Source organism: Poromitra crassiceps, assembly GCF_964638095.1.
Source record: "Poromitra crassiceps genome assembly, chromosome: 6".
Taxonomy (NCBI): Eukaryota; Metazoa; Chordata; class Actinopteri; order Beryciformes; family Melamphaidae; genus Poromitra; species Poromitra crassiceps.
This window is the reverse complement of record NC_139627.1, coordinates 19,980,703-19,990,527: the sequence shown is the minus strand read 5'-3', so window position 1 is coordinate 19,990,527 and position 9,825 is coordinate 19,980,703. Positions and strand designations below refer to the sequence as shown.

Below are 9,825 nucleotides of genomic sequence, written 5' to 3'. Positions count from 1 at the left end.
CCGAAATAGACGAGTGACCGGGAGGGACAACGGGTGGGAAGAAGCGGAAAAGAGGTGTGCTGCAACCACAGGTTTTATTTCACTTTTATCTGTTTTATTCTGACGAAGGCTATCACCCGTTAGACATTGCTGCCACAACAATCAGTTGTGAAATTGGACCTTCGGAACTAACGTTGCAATTCTAATATTATGTTCAGCTGTCTGAGAAAACAAGGTCTTTCAGAGAGTTTTTAGAGAATGAGAGGCACGGGCTTTTAAGTATTTGCCCTGGCCTTAACTGTAAAAATAAATAAATAAATAAATAAATAAGCACAGTTTTTGGCTTCCCCTGACAGGATCCAGAAAAGGACCAGTCGACAGTCATGGCTAAAGCCCAAAATGGAGAAATAAGGTAAATAGCTATATTTGAATCTACACATACACACACACACACACACACACACACACACACACACACACACACACACACACACACGCACGCACACACACACTTACTCTCTCTCACACACATTCACTCACTCATTCCAGGTTAACTACAAAAGCATAAGTTAATTTAAAACTTTAATGTTGTTTTCCTTATTCTCTTGATAAATTGGGTACATTATAGCTTACTGTAGGATAGTATATGTCATTGTGCTGTTTATCTCGGTCCCTCCAGTGAAAGCAAGGAGGACGATGGCAAAAAGAAGGGAAAGGGAAAGAAAGAAAAAGTGCCAAAGTTGCAGATGGTTGGCCCCATTGCTCTGGTAAGCTCTCCTCCTGTCACAAGCTGTCTTTGGCTTTACTGAAAACAGGAGCAGATGATGTTGATTTTGTGATATTCTCTGTTGGCGTATAATGCTAGATGTGGATATCCTCAGTGTTCTTGGCTCAACTAATGTGATATCTACAACCAGCAGTTACTTTCTCTGTTTTACCCCTAGACAGTTTCAACTTGACAACATAAACATTCTAAATTTCCCCCAGCTTACTTCCTGTTGCAGTGTTTGCTAGTGCAATAACTGACAGAACATAAACTAGGATCCAAACTGTTCCCTAGCAACACAATTCCTTGAAAACTTTAAAATGTGTAATTTTTTTGTGCATTTTTATCCTGCCCAGAGCGCCACAGTGTCTCTATCTCAGTCAATGTATGTGTGTGTGTGTGTGTGTGTGTGTGTGTGTGTGTGTGTGTGTGTGTGTGTGTGTGTGTGTGTGTGTGTGTGTGTGTGTGTGTGTGTGTGTGTGTGTGTGTGTGTGTGAGGAAACGCTGAGAACGGATAGGATGTTTGGGTGGACTCCACCAGTCCCCCGCTGTGAGAATATAATAGCTGGCTAGACTTTGAGGTTTGTCCCCCTCTGGAGAAATTCATATTCTCATAGTGGATTAACAGGACCATCCATAGTCGACAGATACTGATGTAAACATCTCTCATGTTTTCTGTCAACATAAAAAAACAAATATCTCTCCTCTTGTCCAACTTGTCTCTGTGTAGTTCAGGTTTGCAGATGGTTTGGACATTACCCTAATCATTGTGGGGACAGTGATGGCCATGGCCAATGGGATTGTGCTTCCTCTCATGATGATTGTGTTCGGGGAGATGACAGACAGCTTTGTTGCGGACGCCATGCAGTCCCAGATCAACATCAGCTTATCCCCCAGTGAGTTCAGATACATCCATAGGCACAAAATGTGTAATACACACAAGTTTGGAAAATGAGAATAACGCAAGACATTAGCCTACGCGGAGTGGGGAGTATAGTGCATGAAAATTGCAAAGAGAAAATAATATTATTATAATGAATACATAAAAATCTGATGACTTTTTTTTCTTTTTATAAGTGAAATGTATTTCCGTTTTTGAAGGATTTTGAAGGGATCCCCCCTCTTTATAGTTTTGATCTATTACATTGTACAGTTAAATTCAGTAACGGACATAAATTGAAAACTCAATTTGTGCTGCTACCTTGTCTTCAGATTCCACCTCCCCCCCAGTCTCCAACACCACCCTAGAAGAACAGATGAGTGGGTAAGACTTTACACAACAGAAGATAAACACAATTTAGAACACGGCTCTCTCGAATACTCGATTCTGATTGGTCAATCAACAATATTCACCGGTCATTATTTCTCGACAACCGACCGCTGCTCTGCCACACCTGGATTAATCAGTTGATAAGAGCTTTTTGTCAGCAAACACTACTAATTAGGCCAACCAGTTGCAGCTGTGGTGTCTTGTGTGCCAATTACGAATGAAACCGCTTTGCCGTTGAAAACGCTATTAAAAAATCTATTTGAATAATTATTTTTGTCAGATTATTGAATGATTTAGTTGTAGGCCGTGTTCTAAGCGGGATAATGTATATTGAGGCGGTGATTACTGGGAAATAATGACCTTCAGGTGAATCATTAAGCCCTCCGCTGCGCGTCGGGCTCAATCATCACCTGTCGGTCATTATTTCCCCCGTAATCACCGCCTCAATATACATTATCCCTTACATATTGCCCCTGTCAAGTGAAAATCAGTCTGGACTCTGAGCCATCTAAATACAGCAATTTCAGTAGGCGGGAGTACTTGCCTTGACAGACAAATCCTTTAGCCAATCAGCGTCGCCAAATCCAATCTAAATCCACTCGGAAGAACGGCGAAAAACGTATTTTCTGCAGGGAAACATTTTTTATGTTGTTATCCAATGGGCTTCGAAAGGGTTTTATACATTTTATAAGCGCAAAATCGCAAAGTCGTTACTGATTGGAGAGGACTGAAGCCATCACTGGCATATGACTGGCCAAGTGAACGGTTCCCTCCCATAACCAGCCCTCCAAGGGAAAGTGTCCCAGACCCAGAGAGAGATCTGCAGCATGCAGTAACGTAGTGTATCAGACCCAGAGAGAGATCTGCAGCATGCAGTAACGTAGTGTATCAGACCCAGAGAGAGATCTGCAGCATGCAGTAACGTAGTGTATCAGACCCAGAGAGAGATCTGCAGCATGCAGTAACGTAGTGTATCAGACCCAGAGAGAGATCTGCAGCATGCAGTAACGTAGTGTATCAGACCCAGAGAGAGATCTGCAGCATGCAGTAACGTAGTGTATCAGACCCAGAGAGAGATCTGCAGCATGCAGTAACGTAGTGTATCAGACCCAGAGAGAGCTCTGCAGCATGCAGTAACGTAGTGTATCAGACCCAGAGAGAGCTCTGCAGCATGCAGTAACGTAGTGTATCAGACCCAGAGAGAGCTCTGCAGCATGCAGTAACGTAGTGTATCAGACCCAGAGAGAGCTCTGCAGCATGCAGTAACGTAGTGTATCAGACCCAGAGAGAGCTCTGCAGCATGCAGTAACGTAGTGTATCAGACCCAGAGAGAGCTCTGCAGCATGCAGTAACGTAGTGTATCAGACCCAGAGAGAGCTCTGCAGCATGCAGTAACGTAGTGTATCAGACCCAGAGAGAGATCTGCAGCATGCAGTAACGTAGTGTATCAGACCCAGAGAGAGATCTGCAGCATGCAGTAACGTAGTGTATCAGACCCAGAGAGAGATCTGCAGCATGCAGTAACGTAGTGTATCAGACCCAGAGAGAGATCTGCAGCATGCAGTAACGTAGTGTATCAGACCCAGAGAGAGATCTGCAGCATGCAGTAACGTAGTGTATCAGACCCAGAGAGAGATCTGCAGCATGCAGTAACGTAGTCTATCAGACCCAGAGAGAGATCTGCAGCATGCAGTAACGTAGTGTATCAGACCCAGAGAGAGATCTGCAGCATGCAGTAACGTAGTGTATCAGACCCAGAGAGAGATCTGCAGCATGCAGTAACGTAGTGTATCAGACCCAGAGAGAGATCTGCAGCATGCAGTAACGTAGTGTATCAGACCCAGAGAGAGATCTGCAGCATGCAGTAACGTAGTGTGTCAGCGTAAGGAACTCTCATGGGTCTGGCGTTGAGACTACTGTACCTGTATCGTCAAGTTCCACCCAGTTCTACCTTACTGGACCCTCACTTACAATATGCTCCAAGTATCAACAGAGATGTGTTTTCAGATGGCCGTCTCATAATGCATAATACCGCTATCTATCCTCTTGTGTATTTTAGCTATGCCATCTACTACTCCATCATGGGCGCAGTGGTGCTGGTGGCAGCCTACATGCAGGTGGCCTTCTGGACGCTGGCAGCGGGCCGGCAGGTCAAACGCATCCGAAGGCTGTTTTTCCACTGCATTATGCAGCAGGACATCGGCTGGTTCGACGTCAATGAGACAGGAGAGCTGAACACTCGCCTCACTGAGTGGGTAGCACAGTGCAGTAGTGACATAATATACATCAATACATATATTTATTTATTTCATTTAAAGCAGCTACGAGCAAGATTTTCGATTGTTATTAAACAGTATAATTACAATATTGATGCGTCACATCTTACCTATAATAGTAGCTGAGACCAAAGCCGTGAGAATCGGAGATTGCTCTCTTGATGATTATTAAGTCTGTGTCTGTCTAAACTCGCGTCACCAGGGGGCTCTCTCTCTCTCTCTCCGGCGGACCGGATAAACCCGGAAGTGAAACGCAGCTGCCTGCCTTCCCCCGTTCGCGCTGCCTAGCAACATACCATAAACAAGGAGAATGCCATGCATACTCTCGCGAACATCTCTCGTTATATTCTAACAGGTTTTTTGGAAGTTATTTTGTGGTTATGGCCGAAGTGGCTGCTGCAAACCGTTTAATTTCACTTCCTGATCTGCCCTGGCCACAGACAGACTAACCCTGGCCAATTCACTCGGGGTTCAAGCGAGACTACTCTGCGTTGGTCTCGTCTACTATTAGAGGTAAGATGTGACGCATTGATATTAAATTTAGACTGTTTAATAACAATCGAAAATCTTGCTCTTAGCTGCTTTAAGGGATAGATACAATGTACATAGAGAATTGTGCAACAACTTTCCAAAGTAATGCACTTACTTCCAATGCTTATGCTAATGCTTTTTCCAAGAGATGACACACTATGAAAGAGTATAGCTGATCTAGTAATGTGATCCTGCTTGGCTCCGTTTTGACCGAAAATACTAAAATAAGCATCTCAAGAACGATTCAATAGAAATCTGCAAGGTTTTCCAAAGACTACAGTGAATTATGTTAGTTACACTCAAGACTGACAAATGTTGCTGTACTGTTGAACATCATCGATGGACGATGTTGATTTGTTTGTATGCTCCTATCAACAGTGATGTCTATAAGATCCAAGAGGGTATAGGCGACAAGACGGGGATGCTGATCCAGAGCTTCGCCACCTTCATCGCTTCCTTCGTCGTCGGCTTCAGCAAAGGCTGGAAGCTCACTCTTGTCATCCTGGCTGTCAGCCCAGCGCTGGGCATATCAGCTGCAGTCTTAAATAAGGTGCGTCTTGCTTTGTCTTGTTCTTGCTCTCTGTCTTGCGCACTATCTTATTTGTTGCTAGTGTTACGCCCCTGTAAAGGGGGAATAGTGAAATGATAAACAGGACACGGTGTCGTTGGTCTCAAGTCTCTGGTGTAATGACTCATTAGGTAGGTAAGTAGCAGGTAAGTAAGCATGGTACACATTACATGTTCACTCAGAATCAAAATAAACAGTCTGGATCCCACTTAATACAACAAAACATTTTGCACTGTCCCTTTAACAGCTAAACAAAAATATATTATTTTACCAAATTACATCTTTTATGAAAAATAACAAATGTATTGTCTCCTTAAGCATCATCATTTATAAAATCCCAAATAACTTATGTACTGTCTCTTTAAGAAATAATTAGGAAATTACATAATGTAAATTCTGTATTAAGTAACTTGTATTGCCTTTTCTGTCAAATAAAACAAACAAATATGTACTACACCTTTAACCAAAATATAATGGGCGTGCATTCTCCAATACTGTTGTTCCTTTAAAATAACTAAAATACACTTGACCCTTACTTTAGCTTTGCCATACATACCACATTAGCTACACACATACATTAAACAACCACTGTATCGCTTGAACTGAAACATACTGACATCACTATTTAACCATACAAACACATACATGCTATCAAACAGTCAAACCCTGCTTCCCTACCACGCTCTGTCTATGTGAGCTAAGCTAGTGAGCGCGCTACTGTCGGCAAAGCCTTTGATGTTTAAGCAGTTGCTAAAATCACTTTAGAGACGGACATTTTACCCTCAACATGTTCCTTGTGATACAGAAAGCATGAACCACTGTGCATACACCATTAAACATTGTTACAGACATTATTCTCAGCTGTAAAGGGGAATAGTGAAATGATAAACAGGACACGGTGTAGCTGGACTCAAGTCTCTGGTGTAATGACAGAGTATGTGACCCCAAGACAACGCTCCGCCTACAGGCATAACTAAGACCAAAGCAATCAAACCAAATCTTTAGATGAGAAATATCAACGGATAACCTAACTTGGGTGAATAAATAAACATTGTCAAATGCCATTCAACATGCATTGTCTTAAACATTAAATAAACCAACCCAAAGTGCATTAGTGATAGTGACACATAGTAGGCTACAGTGAGCTACTGTTATCTTTTAGCTGGAATGCCAGAGAGCAATGGAAAAAATATCTGAATACCAAAGCAATGGATTGCCGATATACTGATGATTGCACTTCAACACATAAGCCCCGTCTAAACATGCAATGAAATACGGATTATAACCAGCTGCTAGCCGGTCGGCCTGCATGTTTAGAAACGTGCCTTATGCGCACTCCCGCGAGTGCGGCTCATGAGCAGGTTGAGGCGATGTCTCGTCATAGACGCTGGGTTAAGGCCCAATTATACTCCATTTTCATCCGTAAATAACGGCGTCCGTTTCAAACGGTGTAATCGTCACTGTCCACATACTTCCATGCGTCTTTCACGTTGGTATCATGTTAAGTAATACATCCACCAGTGGGCAGTAGAGAGTCAAATGCATGAGTGTGTGCGATTTTCCTCCGTTTCATGCGTATCCGTAAGCTTTCAGATGACGGACAGAAAACGGACGAAATGAACGCAGAGTACGGACAGAAGGCTCTGTCCGTCTCTGTCTCCGTCTTTAACGTTGAGTATAATTGGGCCTTAAGCTGGCTCAGCCTGCCTGGGGGCGTGGTCAGGGTGGGGTAAATCCCCCGTTCTATCCATTCAGAAAAGTTGGAATTTAGCTGATAGCCCAGCTCAGGCAGACACGATCGCGGATTTAACCACTGCAGTAAACGCACATCTGAACAGACGTCTTGTGTTCTGCTCTAGAATCCCAAAACCTGTAGTTTAGAGCCGCAGTACCTTCAGGCCCGGTTCTACGGGGGTGCAAAAGCATGCATTGCACCCTTATTTTAATTGTCTGCATGCTCAGTTGAAAAGTTAAAAAAAAATAATAATAATAAAAAAAAAAAAAAAATGCTACAGCTGCACACTTACTGTTTAAACTTGAATTATAGTTGTTGTTTTTCTTTGTTCTTTGATGTGATTTTATGGCTTTTTGGCACCTATATGTAACCTTTTAAGGTTGAGATAATTGTATTATCATTATATGGTCCAAATATTTCAGTAAAGCACTTGAAACACTTGAAATATTCTTGCTTGGGTGGTATCATTCTACTTGAAATGATGGTCAAATGCATTATTTTTAGTAAAATAACATGTCAAATTGTTCTGGAACCGGCCCTGAGTACCTTCCTTTGGTGAGTCAGCCTATTGATACATGTATATGGGCGGTTTTACCCCACTCGCGCGCCAGCCGTATAACATTTTGTGGGTGTTCCCAGACATGCCAACTGTCTCTATCTGGGCCTCTAGTACAGGATCCGCATTATTGGAAAAACGGCTGTTGTTTAACACCGGCAGCTCATGTTCCGGATCATGTATGTCTGAGTGGGCGGGTGCTTAAATGGCACTTTACAAACCATTAATGTCCCAGTATGATCATTATTTTCATGAATGGACGTAGCGTTAGTTACATGGCTGGATTATTTGGAAGAGAGCCAAATTAGGTGAGTAAACAAGTAAAAGTTGAATCGTTTCTTTCTCCCCCATCTGCCAGTTTAAAAATGCAACAAGGATATGATAGCCTAGCCTACTGCATAGGCTAAAGTACCCGCTAACGTTCACGTAGCCTATCGCTTATATCAACAAATTAAACGAGCAAACTCACGGTTTCCTCAAGTGCTGCAAACGGCTTGAATGGTTTATTTTCCTCCCGACCTGTCTGTCTTGCAGGCTATGTAAAAATGCAAGAGTTGCATCAGCCTATATCGAGACATATAGCCTAACTTTTGAGGGGAGAAATAAATTGAAAACTAGTTAGATATGACTTGAATGCCACTTATAAAATCATCCACAGTGTAATGTTAGTGGGACGGTGTGACCACTATTTTGACTGGCGGCTTTTGGGCGATGTAACAAAGGCAAGTGCTCACTTTTTCTGGCACATTGCCACCCCACGTTATCGCCTGAATGCGTCGGAATGCATCTTCCATTAAAACTGCATGTTTTTTAATCGAGTTTGGTTAGAGATTCGCTAAAGCTGTTTCCACATCACATTTCTTTTTATGATACACCCTACCGCACCCCCTCCCCCCGCCCACTCTACTCACCATCGGCAGAGAGAATACGGATCATTTCCAGCTGTTTCTAAACACAGACTCCTCATGTCTAGAAAGGTAAAACCGGAAAATATCCTGCTCTGGCTAGCCGGACATGGTCCAGACTTCATGTTTAGAAGTGGATATATTGTATTTATCTTTCTTATATTCAGTGCACATTAACATATTAGAGTGTATTTTAACCCATGAATTTAGCATTGATATCAATTTTAAACCTATTTATTGTTTTAACTCAATTTTAGCATATTTATATTTTTAAATGAGTTTTAGCACATATTTATATATCCATTACACTTCCATTGTACCCGCCGTTGCCCAGGTTAAATAGGCACAAATTAATACAACTGTGCCTTTTGCTTGGCCAGAAATGATGGTGGGTTCCAGGTGAAGGGAAGCTCATCATTTCTGTCATAGCAAGGAATTCCTGCCAGGAAGATCCTCTCATTTTGTTTGTCCCCACAGTGTCCATCATCTGCACCACCATCAACTGGGAGAGTACTGTTTGTAGGTTCCTAAGCAGCTCCGGGGCACGGTGGTGCAGTGGTAGTGTTGTCGCCTCACAGCTAGAAGTTCCTGGCTTTGATTCCCACCTGGAACACTGTGGGCGCTGAGGGTGTCATGTCTTGTCTTGTCTTCAATGCCTATGGCCCAGGTGGGCTATCTCGTCAAAAGGGCCTTTCTGTGTGGAGTTTGCAACTTCTCCCCGTGCTCTCCTGGGGTTCCTCTATACAACATCTGCATGGACCCTCACTAAAAACATGCAGAAGATCGTCATATGACCAGTGACGACGTTTGAAGATGGTCCCCAGGCGCTGTACACAAGAAAGTTGAACACTGCTCCTGGCCTGCGCAAGATTAGGCTGATAGGGTGATGTCACTTGAGCAATTGTGATGTCATCAGTGATGATGTCATCAGTGATATGACATCATCAATGACATCATCAGTGAGATCAGCAGGGATGGGATGCTGATGAGGGGTTTTACAGAATCTATGGAAATAGTGGATGGATAAATCCAGAAGGCGGCGGTAATGCAACATAAAGGATACCAACTGCCATAAAACACCACAGAAGAAGGGATGCTGAGCACATGAGTTCGGGGCGTGGCTTTCTTACAGAAAGGCCTTCTTACAAAAAGGCTTCAGGAATAACTAGCGCCATGTGCGGTGATGATGTCACAATGGTGTGAAGGCCTAAACATTTAAAATCGCTGTAGATTTTTTGC

At 42.9% G+C, this 9,825-nt stretch overlaps 1 protein-coding gene across 1 annotated transcript in view; it reads left to right on the top strand.

Moving 5' to 3' along the window:
- Window positions 1–362: 362 nt before the first annotated feature.
- LOC310777788 (ATP-dependent translocase ABCB1-like) overlaps window positions 363–9,825 on the top strand; it is a gene marked incomplete at both ends in the record, with an annotated part of 41,373 nt that continues 31,910 nt past the window's right edge. The window contains 6 exons of the mRNA XM_083638146.1: window positions 363–391; window positions 659–746; window positions 1,476–1,641; window positions 1,958–2,009; window positions 4,075–4,266; window positions 5,201–5,372. Of these exons, the coding sequence (XP_083494272.1) occupies window positions 363–391; window positions 659–746; window positions 1,476–1,641; window positions 1,958–2,009; window positions 4,075–4,266; window positions 5,201–5,372 (699 nt within the window). The remainder of the gene's footprint in view (window positions 392–658; window positions 747–1,475; window positions 1,642–1,957; window positions 2,010–4,074; window positions 4,267–5,200; window positions 5,373–9,825) is intronic.